Source organism: Cottoperca gobio, chromosome 2 (genome assembly GCF_900634415.1).
Source record: "Cottoperca gobio chromosome 2, fCotGob3.1, whole genome shotgun sequence".
NCBI lineage: Eukaryota > Metazoa > Chordata > Actinopteri > Perciformes > Bovichtidae > Cottoperca > Cottoperca gobio.
The window spans coordinates 1,876,985-1,894,432 of record NC_041356.1 but is presented as its reverse complement, the minus strand read 5'-3'; the positions used below and the strand labels follow the sequence as shown (position 1 = coordinate 1,894,432).

At 39.5% G+C, this 17,448-nt stretch overlaps 1 protein-coding gene across 2 annotated transcripts in view; it reads right to left on the bottom strand.

The window, feature by feature from the left end:
* The window catches only part of ephb2a (eph receptor B2a), a 60,447-nt gene extending 44,887 nt beyond the window's left edge, over positions 1-15,560 (bottom strand). For both annotated transcript variants that reach the window (XM_029449234.1, XM_029449241.1), the window contains exon 1: positions 15,412-15,560. In XM_029449234.1, coding sequence (XP_029305094.1) covers positions 15,412-15,511 — 100 coding nt within the window. In that variant the 5' untranslated portion in view covers positions 15,512-15,560. The remainder of the gene's footprint in view (positions 1-15,411) is intronic.
* Between the last annotated feature and the right edge of the window lie 1,888 nt (positions 15,561-17,448).

Below are 17,448 nucleotides of genomic sequence, written 5' to 3'. Positions count from 1 at the left end.
CACGTACTGTATTTACGTAGGTAAGTATTCACGTACGCATTCCATATTCACGTATGTCTAATGTAACGTAACTTATGTGTAACGTCTGCATAACTCATGAAGCACGCGTTGGGTACGTCCGGTAATTTTGAACATGCTCAAAACATCAGCGTTCAACAACAAACCCCAGCGTAACACCGCATGCTTTTAACGAATACTACTTATGCCTTACCTTATATCAACGTACACCAGCGTATTGCCGATATTTTGTATACGCCATATTTTTGTATACGTTATGCATTCGTTGGGTATTAGTCTGATACATTTTGTGTAAGTAAGTGATACGCTATCAATAGGTTAGACATGCGTATCTATATACATTCACTTTTCCGATCCGATTCGATGAAATGTTGGACGTATTTGGACTCTGACAAATTTTCATATACGCCAGCATACGTTTCTGCCATACAGATATGTGTGACAGGGCCTTTAGGGGCTACCCAAAAGACACTGCATTGTCTTCCACATACGTAAATTGCCCATATTTATCTAATGATACTTCTCCTATTCCACCTAATACACATGTGGAACACAACCTGGAGTATGAATGCTTTGACCATAAGAAACCACAACTAAAATATAAGGGACCAGACGTAGGACAATTCCCAGGTAAATGCTCTCATACATAGACATGTACTACTGAATGCTTCAACACAAATCCTGTGCGCTTTATCACTACTTATAGTACCGAAGTGAACCTGCTGAGGAACCAGTTCCGTGCACTTCCATACCTTTATTGGTCATGTGGGTTAGGTAAACTGTACTCAGTATTACCTGTAAATTGGACAGGCCTATGTGCTAGAATTGTGCTGGCAGAATATAACTATTCTGAAAGTCTCAGAAACCTCACAGACCCGCAAAAAACGATCAACAGGAGATTTATTTTAAAATCTCACTATATATACTGTATATAGATGTATCGACACAATTGGGATTACTCGGGGGGTTGCTCCTCTGAGCAACACGACAGCCTTACAACCTGTATGTGTGAGTTTGATCATCTTTTGTATAAACTCAAGCTCCTTCTTGCAAGAATATAGATTAAAACTCTTATTTGATTTGGATCCTGAGTTTGTGAGTTTCTTTAAGAATATTTTTCTAACAGCCTGCTCCTTTGAACATTGGTTTAGTTTAGTCCTTTTTCTTTGACCCATTTTCTGAAATGTGAATAAAGACAGATGATAATCTGAGGCCCAGAGTTGTTACACCAATTCAGTTCAGAGGGGGCCCAAGATGCCATCAATGATGGAGTTTAGAGTGTACACTAAAGTAGTCCACATAACCCTGACATGACCTGATAGTAGATAATAAAATCCCTAGATGACATTCAGTAAACGTTTTTTAAAGAGCCTACGAAATGATATTTTGTCAGTGTTATTGGGCTTGGTATATGATAGAGGTTGCATTTCTATTGTGAAATGTTCCATGTATATTTTTTTATTATTGATATGGTATTCTTAATAAATCATGATTATAACCGCATAAAAATGACTTCCGCTAACAACAATCGGTCACTGCGCCGGGAACATCCACTTCGGGAATGTTCGGGTGATGACATCACAAGTAGAACACAGCCACCAGTGTTTGTATGCGTTGAAGCGTCCAGCAAAGACTGATGTCAATTATTATGATAAAGAATGGACAACGATAGATCGCCAAGAATAATTGGCATGCGATGTGTTGTATGGGGATGTGGGGCCGTCTCCAAATCTAGCTTTCTGTGGCCAAAAGTTGATAAAATGTTGCGTTATGGACTAGACAAGTGAGTCGAATGAGGGCAGACTTTGCTGGAGCAGGAAAACCGGGGTCGATGAAACAGACTATTTGTGGGCAGCACTTTGAAGCATCACCACATGCATGTACATAATTCATATATTCAATTCAATTGTTTGATTTGATATCATTGCTCTCACAACCACATCTTTTATTATGAATGTTATTAGATACTTTCTTTACGCAGACATGTATAAACGTGCAATACAATTTCAAGCTGGTTTGAAAGATTCATTAGTAAAGAGCCTACGAAATGATATTTCGTCAGTGTTATCGGCCTTGGTATATGATAGAGGTTGCATTTCCTTTGTGAAATTTCCACTCAGCAGTCGGCGGGAAAAACCAAACAAGAGGGATGTTGTTGTGCTGTATAGAAGCAGATTCAATCACTGAACTGACATTGTGTTTTGTTATTGACTCAAATAAAGTGCTGGATACTTGAACAACGTGTAGTTGTCAGATGGAAACGTAGCACAGATCTTTTGAATGGCACATGATGGCAGTCTGTGGTTCTTACCAAGTATTCCCCAGCAAAATCTCACCAGCTGGCGGTATGCCACATAGCAATACATTCTGTAAAATACAAGATAATAAATGTCAATGGTAATCACTTCAACCTTATTTGCTTATTTATCTATTTAATTCTGTGACTGTGCCAGAGTGACCATTCGACTTCCCATAAATACATTTTAAATACAGTTTCTGAGCTCTACACATTAGTGAACACAAGTAACTTACTCATTACATGGCTGATCACCTGCATGTTGTCTGTCCCTCTTCGAATACCTTTGGTAGGCTGTCTGCAATACCCAAACATCCAGACAATTTGATTGTGATCTATTTACGATCAAGGATAATGTTCCATTTTATTATTATGTATGTACTATAATACTAGACTACTATTATAGTCAAATGTATATATACCAGTCTGTGTTCTGTTGCCGCACAGGATCTCCGCCAAATCCAGGATCACCGTCACCATCATCCGCGTGTTTGCTCCCGTCTGTGTCTCCATCTTGAATACTGTGGCTCGAGCTGGTCTGTTTATAAACTCCTCTTCTTGAAAGTGCAACGAGTCTATTGACGACTCACTGTCACTCGATTCTGTCGAAATATCCGAGCCAGAGTCCGACATCACCATGTCTGCCGTGCTGTCTGTGTATTCAACTGGTGGACTGTGTTCTACTTGTGACGTCAGAAGATGGCGTTTAAATTAAATGGCCTTTAAATTCCATTCAGAAATGTTCAATACCAAAGTTTGGTGGCTACAGAATGGTTGGGCACCTACTATTTTGTTAAGGTTAGGGTGAGTGCACTAGCACTGAACATGTAAATGTTAATTGCGAGCTGCTGAAATGTCCAATTTGAACACAATTCATAGACACATGGTCTACTATCTCTTATTGAAGCCTGGACAATATATTGCAAAAATATATGTTTTTGCATTTTTTCCATGACAATTTCTCTTGATGGAAGTGAGCTCTGAGGCGAAGGTATGATGTTCAGTGTCTATGTGGGCATGGTGTACTTTCCTCTCCTGCACATTCAAACAGACTGAATGCATTTCAAAAGCAGCAAACATTAGATTTACGATGCAGCCTCATTCAAAAGTAAATAGAAAGAAGTGGAAAAAGAGAGATATTCACTGAGTGCTCTAATCTGCCCTGCCTCTCTCCAGTAGGGCTGAATGATTAATCAAATTTAAACCGACAGAAACACCTGGCCCTGTGTCCCTTTGCTCCTTGTGACATATGCAAAGTAAAAGCTTTACAAGCTTTAATGCCAGAAGTACTATTGTGTGAACATAACCGGTTTGAGAGAAATGGCAGAGTGTACAGGTCCAGGTGATTGTGGATTTTTCTAAAAGACAAGTGCGCTTGCACATAACGAAGCTTTGTGTGTAAATGCACTTTATTTAAGTCACAGTGGCGAGGGAGAAAGACAGATAGACTGATAGCAGCCGATGATGGAGAGGTAAACGGTGCATGCACTATACTGCTCTACTACTTTATCTGAACATGTTGTGTGTTTGAGTGAAATTAATGTTCCAATAAACTGATGTTAATTTACAGAGGTGAAGATTAAGAAAATTCAAAAGAGCAAGTGGACCTTGAGAGAGTGTGTATTTCACGTATTATTATGTGAAGACATCAGCATTCCTTGATGATAAACAAAACTCCTGTGAATACCAGGACTTATGAAGTCAGGAAAATTTTAATAACGGCCAGCAAACTTCTAGGGATTACGCTATCAAGTTTAGAATGCATCTACAGACAGAACGATAAAAGAGGCAACAAATATTGTGATATATATATATGTATATACATACATATATGCATATACATACATACATATAAAAAAAATATATATATATATATATATATACAGTATATATATATATATATATATATATATATATATATATATATATATATATATACACAGTATATAAATACACGCAGAAATATGTCAAAGTGTGACTTCTGTTTGTGATAAAATGCCCTGTGATGGTGATGCTAACCAATTTCACCAAAGGGACAAATAAAGTATCCATCTATCTTTTTACACTTAAACATTGTGAAAGAGATGTATCTTGTGTTAATCCAGAGTTTCTTTCTCATCTTTTTCTGAAGGCTCTAAAGGGCTTTGAATGTGCAGATGTCACTTTGCTCAATTGACAAAATTTGTTTTTCTAACTCCCATAAGTTTGAATGACATATAATGTAATTGGAAAAGCTTCTAAAACCTTAAATCATATTAAGGATATTCTGATACTACGTTTTCTCTGCGGCATAATACTGCCAACCACTGATAACTCATCCATGTTCTCTTGTTGTGGCATTGGACTGCTGGATAGCACAGCCAGGGCAGAGACTGATTGAGCAGATGTCACAAAGACTAAGTCTACTGATCTCCTGGGGAAAGAGAACATGCCTCCGTGGATTTATACTTTACTGAAAGTTATGCTTCAGTGGATTCACAGTCTCAGTGTCTTGTTGCCTTTTACCTCTGGGGAAATATAATGCCTGCCAGAAGTGGGACTAAAAGACTGTGAGACTGTTGTCTAATTATTTCCCCCAAATGCAGTCTCTCCATGTGTCAGCTAATTCTACAAATAAATCTAACTTTGAAATGCTGAAGTGAAAATCAATAGGGTAGCAAAAAGAGTGTCCAGTCAATACTTCAGTATTTAGACAATGATACCTCTTTGCTGCGCTGACTATGTCCTCCAGCACATTGAATACAACATGAAACACTGATCCATTCTTCAGCAGGACATAGAAACCACTTGTTCCATTCACTAATGACATTAAAAATTATAATGTCTTAATCTGGAGGAACTTTACAGCAATCAAATATATACATGAAAATAATTTAACCTGGGGGTGGGAGAATGTATCCAAAGATACCTACAAACGACATACCCAAAGTAAATTAAAAGCTGCTCTTCAACCATTTGCAACAGATGCATGATTTTGGTCTCAATTAAAAGATAAAAAGATAATCTCTTATTGTTCTTGCAAAACATTGAATAATCACTCCAAGTGCTTCTGGCAGTAATAGTGGTCTGAATATAAGTAAGTGAAGTATAAACAAAATAAATTGGAATATTTGTGTTTATTTTGTATTTTGTAATTAATAAATGCAATTATGAAAAGATAATAACATTTGTAAAAATAAAACCATGGTTGACACATGTCTAAAGCTTCAGCAGTTCTTTGGATACCCGAGTCAACGGGAGACTGGGCTGCTGCTGGTCTGTAAACAAAAGAAGAGGGCTGGCACCTCCTTATCAAGTTGACACTTATTGGCTCTTGATGGCTGTAGATAACGCATGGAAGATCCGATTGGCTCAAATGAAGTGTCAATCGAAAGGTCAGAGTTTGGCATCCCATTAGCAAATATCAAAATAGCGCTAATAGCTTGATACATGCCGTGTTTACCGAGTATCATCGCGAAAATAAACACATCGATCAGCTGATTTCAAAGATTGCAACAGCTGTTTATGGGCTTTTATCAATGTGGCAATGATCAAGATGGATATATTTTTACTGGAAATGATCTATAGGACCTCTGCAATGACACAGGAAGTGTTTATTTATTATTACTAGGGCTGTCGAATTAACGCGTTCATTTCGATTAATTAATCACAGAAAAAATAATGCAACAAAAAAATGTACGACAATTAATCGCGCTCTTAGATGCCCCCCACTCTGTTGACTCTTTATGTCATCAACGCAGCGCGGCCACAGCAGCCTCGTCAACAGATGGATGAGAAAATGTTACTTGGAAAGTTTACATTTAAAAAACGCCCGGATGAAACTGTAGATAGGAGCACCATTCTGTGCAATTCCTGCTGAAAAGAATTTTCGTATCATCACAGTACTAGCGTGACGTAATTATCATCTCAGAGCAAAGCACTTAGCAGCTAACCCGGAGCTAGCTAGCACCAAGGTGAGCGACCAGCCTCGTCAAAGCACTCTCGATGAGGCATTCAGAAACAAATCAAATCAAATTTATTTATATATTTTATATTATACATTTGTCTCAGTATGCTTTAAAGACTGTACAGGATACAACACCCTCTGTCCTTAGACCCTCGCATCGCACAAGGAAAAACTTCCTAAAAGAAACCCCAAAATTAAAGGGGGAAAAATGGAAGAAACCTCAGGGAGAGCAACTGAGGAGGGATCCCTCTCCCAGGACGGACAGACGTGCAATAGATGTCTTGTGTACAGAATAAACAACATAGTACAAATACAACATTTGACAGAAATTAAGTTGTGTTGAAAAAAGAGAAAGTATGGATGAATCCAGAAAAATGTCAAAAAGGCTTCCCGGTGTCCAGCAGGACGAGGGCAGCAGGCGCAGCCATGATTCCTGATCCTGACGTAAACTTTATCAGTGGCAACCTGCCACATGAGACACAGAAACTCCGGGGATGATGCCCCGGATGCTGTGTTAGTAACATACATTTACATAAATGCATATAGATAGAGAGGGAGAGGAGGGGAGAGGGAGGGGAGGAGAGAGGAAGAGAAGGAGGAGAGCAGGGAGGTGTCCCCCGGCAGTCTAAGCCTATAGCAGCATAACTAGGGACTGATCCAAGGCAAACCTGAGCCAGCCCTAACTATAAGCTTTATCAAAAAGGAAAGTCTTTAGCCTGCTCTTAAATGTGGAGAGGGTGTCTGCCTCCCGAACACAAACTGGACTCTCGGAACTACAAGTAACCCTGCAGTCTGGGAGCGCAATGCTCTAGTTGGTTTATAAGGTACTATGAGATCTTTAAGATATGCTAGAGCCTGACCATTAATTGCTTTGTAAGTCAGGAGAAGGATTTTGAATTCTACTCTGTATTTTACCGGGAGCCAGTGCAGAGCAGCTAATACTTGTCAATACACGTGCCGCTGCATTTTGGATCAACTGAAGAGTCTTAAGCGATTTCTTGGGACAACCTGATAACAATGAGTTGCAGTAATCCAGCCTTGAAATGCATGGACTAGTTTTTCTGCATCATTTTGAGACAGGATGTGTCTTATTTGTGCAATGTTACGTAGATGAAAGAAGGCAGTCCTTGAGATTTGTTTTATGTGGGAGTTAAAAGATTCCTTACGCAGAATTAGTAAATCTACCTCTGACAGATTAACCAACTCAATCACGAGATGTATTGCAATGGACTGCAGGACAATTTCGGTGGTAGAGGACAGGCGGTTAACGGAGGCAACGGTGTCTGTAGAGCCAGACACCGGACCTCCATACTGATAATACTGTATATTAGCTGCCCATTGCTCCTAATACTAGGATGGGTTAAGTCTAAATGTTACTGTGTGTGCTGTGCTGTGTACATGTCCATTAAAAGAGGATTCAAATCCTCGATTTCCATTCCATGTTCTATTTGTTTATTGTAGATGGCATGTTGTTATCATCTTAGGAACTGAACTGACAGGTAACTGGACAAGTTAGACACAAACTAGACAGAAACAAAACATAGACCTTCTTCAGTTCAACGTTACATTTCATAGACTAGCTTCTCCACAGTGGACACAGTCTGGCCATAGATGTTACTGTTGTGTCTCTCTGTCATGCCAACAGTTCTGTTATCAATTTCAAGTTCCAACGTTTGGTGAAGCGTCAATGGGCCAGTGAAGAACTGGGCCATGGGCTGCTTTGATGCTTCAATGTTTTCTATCACTGCTTCCAGAGGCTAAAGAGCACGCCGCTGCTCCTAACACTGAATATTGATTTGATTAGATAACTGTCTTCCACTGAGAAGTGTCAGCAAAGGGTACTGAGTCCAGGCTGGCTTCTTTACAACAACAACTAGTATTGCCACTGAGGAATAAGTTCAAATAATTTGAACTGAGATTTCAAGTCTCACTTTTTGTGTAAGGGAATATGAAAACAATAAGCATTTAACCTTGAACTGATAACTGAGAGTCAGTGTGGCTCAGAGACAACTCTGTCAACTTCCATGGTTGGCAGCTCACTGGAGAATATCATATTTTATAGAATACAGTACAAGTGCTCAGAACTGCCTGTTGGGTTGTTGAAATTAAGTCATGGATAATACCGAAAAGGTGTCCATTATATAAATTAAATTTACAGGGAGGAGAAATAAATGCTTGTCATGCTTGGCTTTGTGTGGTACTCATGACTGGATGTAAACGGGAGGGCTCTGCACTACCGGGTGTGCAACTCGATAGTCCGCATGTAGAGACGCAACGGCGGCGCGGTTTTACTCCGACACAACCAGCCAGGACAGACAAAAAAACATTTCTAGCAGCTGTATGTTTAATCCAGGAAAATGTCAAAAAGGCTTCCCGGTATCCAGCAGGACCAGGGCACCAGGGCAGCAGGCGCAGCAGGCGCAGAAGGCGCAGCCACGATTCCTGATTTCTGATGTCATTTGATAAATGAAATGTGGACGCTTTATTCATTTATTTTTCATGGCATCCTTTCACTGCATCCCAAAATAAATGAGTTTGAGCGGACCCCTCTTAGAAACGCGTAACCACCAACTCTGAAGATGATAATAATTTATCTGTAACTGTGAGCGGCTGTTAGCGCTGATCTTTGTGAATTGGACTCTTTTTACAATGAGGCTCGTTTGCATAGAAAGAGGCCAATTTTGCTGAAATTGTCTGCATATTACCTCATTTAATTACGTGCAAATAGCGCTGGAGTCGTTATTGGCTCGGCAGGGCAGTTAGAGATGCATTTCACCCTTTGAGGATTACACGCTTTCACTTTTTGTCATATTTTTGCAGGTTTCGCGGCCACAAAAGCAGTGCAGACCTTATGTGAATTCGCCCTTCAGTGTACCAGCTGCCGAATCTTTTTCATCTTCAATTTGATTTCATTCTCCAGATGTCAACTCTTTGTGCCGTTCACCCACATCTCACTCATCACATTTGTCATATTTTCCAAATAAGTTAAAACAAAATGCTGAAGTCACTCATAGTTGTAATTAGTAGTTAATGTTTTGCAATGTTTACTCATTTTAAAAACAGGCTGATGTTATGTAGCCAGCGCATTGATTTAAAACAATGAACAGACTTATCAGGTGTCCTTTATCAGGAATCAATAGACACCCTGCAGCCAATCATTATCGAGCATTCCCCCAGACCATGGTGTAAAATGATATCACAAACTGTTTCAGTGACAACCAACACCGATACAACTGACAGTGCTGAAATTCACAAAAATGTACAGCTGAAGAAAATATGAAGGGTGCTGTCAGTGCAGGAAATTAAATACAATTTAAATATCTTTACTTTGGTCATTACAAGAGATATGTAGATTTTGTAGCAAAAAATAATTAAAATGTCAGTTGGACTTTAAATAGTTGTTGTTGTAAAGGAAAATGTGCATTGCATAAATGACCCGCATCACTCAAGAGTAATGGAACAATATACAATACTAATATTGAATAAGGAAATAACTATGAAGTGTAAGGACAGTATTAACATCAGGTCCTGCTATAGGAATTCAATGAAAAGTATTCCTGTTATGAAGAAAACAATTATCACGCAACCACAGCACCTGCTGCGTGCAAGCGTCTGGAGATGGGACAACGCAGTGTGCACGGGAGAAACAGCACAAGACATTGCAATTATGTGCAATACAGCTCCAGCTGAGAGGCAGCGAGGAGGCATGATGCTCTGCTTGATGAGCACTTGGGGAACATCTGTGCTCCGCTGCAGCAAATGTGCCCTGCCAGGTAAAAATAGCCAGTGTGTGTAAAAGAGAGTGGAAGCAGAGCAGAGAAAGGCTGAGTACAAAGGGTGGAGCTGACTGGACGGCCTGTGATGCTGCTGAAGCTGTCAGGTCCGAGAGGGCGTCCATAAAGCAGTGAAGGCAAGATGGCAGCAGAGCCAAGGGAGGTCGAACCCTTCTTATTGTTTCCATAGGTTAGCTATTTACACCAGCAGGTGGAGGCATCCTGTCTGCTGACTCATCTTTACTCTGCTCTTAAATCTACTGAAATAATGGTGGTCATATACTTTTCAGTTTCTCTGGAGTTCTCTGCAAAGGCAAGATTCTGAGAAAAAGTTCAAATTTGCGGCCTTGACCCATACACGCTAAAGCCGTCGGATTATATTGAGGATTTAGAGTCATTACCGCTGATTGAATATCCGGATATTGTGAACTACCTTGTGCTACAAACATTGTGGGCAACCAACGCACAAATGAAGGCATACAAGAGTTTAGATGCTTAGAATTTCTTTGTTTCTGGCTGGGTTGGTAGTCTTCTTACCAAACCAGTGAAAGATGACAGGGTGCTCGTCCATGCCCTTGTAAATCACTCTCAAAGAGCTCGAGATACACCGCTCAAGCCGTGGTTTGTGAGTGAGAAGAGCGGCAATGTTATCCTCGCACATTGTGATTGTATGGCTGGATTAAGCAAAGCATGTTCTCACATTGGTGCTTTGCTTTTCGCAAGTGAAGTAGGCTCAAGAATAAGCAAAACAAAAATATGCACAGAAGAAAAGAGCAAATGGCTGCCATCACATGTAAAGAAAGTGCCTTATTTACCAGTCAGCGATATGGAGAAGTAAGGTCTTACAGTATTCGGGTATATCATAAGCACAAATGTTTAACGTAAACATTGAAAACATAGCTTTAGCATGAGCTCTTACCAGATATAAAGTGGACGCCACACACATAGGTGCTTTTTCTTCTGTTAAATCCTTACGATTTATGTTGCTAAACCACAGTTTACGGCGTTCGGTAGACAGTAATTTATCCCTCTTTTGTGGATCGTTGTTTTTGATGATTTTAGGAAATCTAAAGAACCGTTTCTCTTGGGTCACGAGTAGCGTTATTACCACAATTATACACTGCGCACAAGATTGGCATTTTCTTTCAATCTTAGACGTTTAAATACAAAGAAAATTACGAAGCGTTGCAGCAACTCACACGTGAACGGCCGCAGTCTTGGTCGTGTATTCCAACCAACATGGCTGACTTCCGGGTTGGGAAATAAGCGTGACGTCACATGCATATGATCTATTCCAAGGAAAGCAGTTCAACCTCAAGCTACTGCACTTAACTTTCTGACTTTTAGTTTGGCTTCCAAATAGTTTATAAAATTTGGATATAAAAGTTGTTGGCACATCAAAAACTTTATCAAGAACATTTCCATACTCAAATGACACCACCAAGTGGTTTCTGGGGTGAACTACTTCCATTTCCTCTTGCATTTTTGTGAAATTTGTAATAGATTGCAATTGTCTTTGTTATGTTGGTTGACATGACCCATAACACTAAATGTCTGGCATATATTTTTGTTTCAAACATCTGTATCAACCTAAAACATGTTTGCTTGCCTGGTGTTTGTTTGAGGTGCTCTTTGGATCCAAACATCACAAGACAACTCCAAAGCACTCTCTTTAAAAAAAATGTAAATGCTTTTATTGTAATGGCATATAAGTCATGTTACACCTCAAAACAAACATCAAGCCTTCGTCAGGGACAGAAAACTCCCTGACGAAGGCGCTGGAGTTTTCTTATGATTTCTGAGCCTGTATCAGCCTGTTCCAACTCTTGAAGTTACAAACTAAATGGCCAAAAAAATGCGGACACTCTAACACTCCAGCCATATGATGTACATATAATTCCGAAACATTGAGCATTGAAGTGCTGCTATAGCATTGCACCAGATGTTGAACCTGACTGCAGGGAGCGTCAGTGAGGTCTAACACTGAGCTCAGCTGACGGGCTTCAGTTGGTGTTCCACTTCCCTTTGAAGAACACTATGATCTAAAATATCCTTGTATGCTGGAAGATTAAGATTCACTTCATTAAAACTAGACCCAGGTCGAAAGTGTAGGACGCTTCCAGAGAACAGGCAGTGAATGGAGATCAAGTTTGAGGATGACGGGATGTTAAAAGAGCTTTCAAGCACATATGAGCACTGCTTCAACACTGTTGACATTGCAATACAAAAACACTCATTGGCTGTGAAAGATTGGGAAAACTTTCCAGCCCTCCAGCAATTTGTCATCGCTCGAGCAGCATGTCCTCTGATGATGGCAAATAAATAATCAGGCTTCCAGCCTGAGAGAAACTGTGAATACCCTCACATTAGCAGATTCTCTATTAGTGAGAGAGATTTCAGTTTGTATACAGCTTTGTGTTGATTTTTTGAAGTGCCATTTAGAGTTTTGAATAAAAGGTAAAAGTTGATTTCTATATTAAACCAGCACTCTGCATAGAAACAACAACACAGCCAGCACAGATCACGTGACTGCAGCTATAGAAGACATTATGCAGCTGTTTCCACACACTCAATATTACTAAACATTGTGAATAGACACAAGAACAATTTCTTTCCACATGCCATCACTCGTCATATATCTTACACTTATCTACAAATGATGTATTGTGTAGCTGAGAGACACACACTGTTTTTGAACATGTGCATATCATCATTATCGTCAAATGTAAATCCAAGCATACTGCACTGTATATAGGCTACTGTATATTAGGGCTGCACGATTAAAAATGATAACCAGGATTATTCTGGTCAAATTGAGATCACTATTATACATTGATTTTTATTGCACTTTCACATTTAAATAAACAGAGAACTGCTTTCACTTCCATGTTGTGCTACACACCTGCTAATGTACTAATCCTTTCATCAAAATAAGACGTAACACAAGTGTCTTCTTCACCTGATACAGTGGAGCTTTGTGTTGCCCGTCTGTCTCTGTTGTATATCACTCTTCTACAACATTCGGGAACGTTTTCTATGAGCGGACGCATTTTAAACGTCAAAGTTGATCATGTTCATTTAATTGTGGGAAGCTAAAATCTTGATCCTGATTAATATTCCATTAGTTGAGCAGCACTACTGTAAGGCCCTGTCACACATATCCCTATGACAGAAACGTATGCTGCCGCATACGAAATATCGGCAATAGGTTGATATAAATTAGGGGTAAATTGTAATCGTTTGAAGGACGCATACGATACGGCAAACACGCCAGACATACACAGTTCCGTATGGCAGAAACATATGCCGCCATATATGAAAATTAGCTCAAAATGTGTCAGAGTCCAAATACGTCCAACTTTTCCACAGCGGTGTTGTAGCTGACGTTTACATAACGAATACATAACGAATTATTATACGTATGTCAAACATTGATAGCTTATCACTTACATATTTAAAACGTATCAGAGCGTCTGGCCAACGGAGCTGGAAAAGTGCCATCATGGTTCACGTCATGCTGATGCTGGAGAACGGCTAAAATGCTGAATGCTAGCTGTACTGTAGAAACACGTTTAATAAATTACTCCGTCGTCAGGCATAATCTTAACATAGGGTAGGAAAAGGGTATCCAATCGTTATCAATAAATTGGCTGTAGGGTTCACCGTCAGCCGACGTAGCCTATATCTAACGTTCCTCTAACGTAGTCACGTAGGTATTCACGTAGGTATTTACGTACTATATGTAGGTAAGCTATCAATAGGTTAGACATGCGTATCTGTATATGTTCACTTTTCCGATGCGATTCAATGAAAAGTTGGTCGTACTTGGACTCTGACAAATCTTCGTATGCACCGGCATACGTTTCTGTCATGCGGATATGTGTGACAGGGCCTGTAGATAAACATGTATGCCTACTCTGTACATAACCACCCACAAATAATCATAAATGAATAAATCATTCAATATGTATTTCTTTGCACCATTGTATTTTTGTTTACAACTCACAGAAACCGCACAGTATACAGTATATATACTTATATATAGACTTTGTATGTTGTTATCCATTGTTGCTTTTTATATAAGATTATATGTGCATCTTTGTTTTCACCTGCTTGTATGTACGTAGTAGTTAATAAGTGTTGTTATGGCTGCATCAAGCAGTCAAATGGAAACATTCTAGAGATATTGTGTAGCAATATATTAGCATCTCCCCAATTTCAGCCAGACATATGTGGTGTATCTAAACTTTGGGATCTTCACTTGAACTTACGATGACTTGCAGTTAGAGGATGTAGTGAGTATATCTCTATCTGGAATGTTAGCTAAAATGGCTGCGGAATCAGGCTCAAACCCAGGAGAGACAACTGCTCTCAAAGGCATAAGCAAGCCCGTCCCTGCTGCGCCTGCGTGTCCCCTTTTAAAGAGGATCCGTTTACTTTGACCTGAAGAAGCAAATGCTTTCTACGACCAGTGGAGAGCCTGTTCAAGAAGTCATGGCATCAAAATGAAACTTGGTCACATGAGCAAGCACACAGGAGCGTGCACATTCACTGATCATTTCCTGATATGCAGATTTGTATTATATATAAATATAAAAAACACGTTATCTCCAATATCCCTACTCAAACCTCTTATTATTTCATATTTGGAGGAGATCTACATTGCTTAATCAACTCCAGTCTGGACAAATCAAAACCTACTTTAAAACTTTTATGGATGAGGTTGGATGCATTGATCCCTGGAGGTTCCAGAACGAGGTTGTGCATGGGTAAATAGGGAAGGTTATTATGTTAAATATGCATCAGTTCTCTAGTCTATCTCACTCTGTGCCTGCTATATTCACTGTACTCCAAAATCACTCCAAAAGACTCCAGTTACAGAGCTACATACAACGGTTGTTCCCTATAATGTAATATCATTATAACACAGTGATAATAATAAAATAAAATAAAATAATAACAATAATAATAAAAGGCATAATAATAATAATAATAATAATAATAATAATAATAATAATAATAATAATAATAATAATAATAATAATAATAATAGCAGCACATCATGTTCAAACCAGTCGAGACAACCCGAGCAAATGATCGATGTTCCCGGCGGCTTTTAATGATGTCAAATACAGAGTAAAAACCAGAGAAGCAGATTAATTCCAGACAAGCCTCCAAACATGTTTTCATCCTCAGTCTTTCACAGTACAGTGATCTCACACAGAGCTACTTAACTGTTTTACAGCAGTCCTCCCTGTTGTAAAACGCCGTTAAAACATAGTATAGTCTGTTTCCATTAATGATGGAGCTCTGCTGCTCCTGTAGCCGTCCACAAATTCATCCATTCACATTCCCACAAGAGTTGAACACCGGCTTACCTTCGACAGCCCATACCGTTGGCAGTATCCATAGAAAATACAAGATATCCATAATCATAGTCAATCCAGGCACTGGACGGTAAAAAGCGAATGCGTTCATCGCGCAGCCGTCCAGTAGCGGGCCATTGACTGTGGATTCATTCAGAGCTACAGAGCCTCATCCTCCTCATCCTCAGCAGCAGCAGCAGAGGGTTAATGGCTGAGGAGCGCCTGCCCAGGCCAGTTTGGGCGAAACCAAAAGAAAGGGGGCGGGAAAACGGCAAACACTGGTATCCCGCTGCACGCACGACTGCAGCGTTTATCTGGTGTGGGAAATAAAAGAGCTGCTATTAATGAACTATTTGTTTAGGACGAGTTGCAAGTGAATCAACTAATCAGATCAGTTGTATGATAATTGTTTCCTGCTTTAAAGTAATTAAAGCCTACTTGTACTCACCTATTTCAAAAGGGACTTATATTTTACTCGAGCATTTCACTTTGAACTCCACTTCGACATCAGTCAAATGTTTCGTACACATTGTATTGTATTGTATTGTACATTATATTTGACATCATTAGATTGTTAATACTGATGCATCAGTATTAACAATCTAATGATGTCAAATATAAGAATATTGCTGCCAAGGACAGTTTGTTTTTCAACAATCAGTATTTTTGCTTTTTAAACTTTTAGAACATGTAACTGATAATACTGAACATTTACCAGGACCAGTGTGTAGGATTTAGGGGATCTATTAGCATAAATGGAAAACTCTGGCTCGAGATAGTGCCTTTTGCCTTCCGCATTGTAAAATGCAAGTACATTTGTTTATTCCTTCCTCTTTTTTCTATTGATTTATTTATAACAGTTTTCCCTTTGATCCATTCTTACTTTCTTTGTCTTTTCATTTATATCGATCTCAAGTCTATTGGCAGATTCAACCGTGTGTGCTTACTTCAGCAACTGGTGTCTCCTGTACAACTACTTTTACCACTTACATGGCATCTGACATTTTAAGACCATTTATCTGTCTCTATTCAGCAGCATTCATATCTTTCTTTTTTTCAGCACTTAAACTGCTTTCATGGCTTACACATCAACTAACATTTGAACTGAAATCTGTCTGACATTTTTCAGTGGTAACACACAACTGATATTTCCTCTACATTTGTCTCTTTCTCTTTAACTTCCAGCTGAAAAGAGACTTAAAGAGGAATTTTATTTATTTATTTGAAATATTGCACAATAGAAAAGCTTAAGAAATATAAGAGAAGTTTTTGGTGATTAGACCCCATCGTGATGTCATTACTTTAAAGATGCAACGTGTATTACTGAGCCACCTGCTCCAAAGAAATAGGGGGAAGCGTTGCACCCCTACTGCTGGTCCATACTATCTAAATTTACAGTCATCAGTTAATTTAAAAAAAAAAGCCTGTTATGTTACCCTATGTTTGTATTTTATATTGTAGTTGTATTAGTTTGCTACAGCTAGCGGCTCGGATTCAACCAGAAAATTCCAGCTCAGCACCGGGAGTCCCAGCAGGGTGGCATATTGGAAGCTCCGTCCATCCTTGCTGTACGCTCTTATGCTGACAGCGATGAAGACGAGGCGAGGGTAAGAGTCGTTTTCTCTGCCACTTTGAATTTAATCCTATAAACACACTATCGAACGCACACAGACCATGGATGTATTATTTACAAGCCCTCGGGGCAGCTGTACTTCTTGTCCCTCTATACTGAGGTCAGACTGGAGCTACAGTGACTCACTATCGCCTCTAGAGGAACAAGTGGACTGGACGGGTCCGCGCTAGTCAGTTACCATGCTAACTTCAGTAGATATCTCTGCAACACAATACATAGACTGTTACCTCTCTACAGTCTGTTGATAATGTTAGTTAATTTTCTGTATAATTTAAACTAAAATGCTGATCATATCTTACACATTGCACCTTTAATATTAGGAGGCAGTGGTGGCATGACTCTTCTCTTCTCCGGAGTTGCCCAAGGTGTGAGGCGTCGGGCCGGGGTGGGGATACTCACTAGCCCCCGGCTGAGCG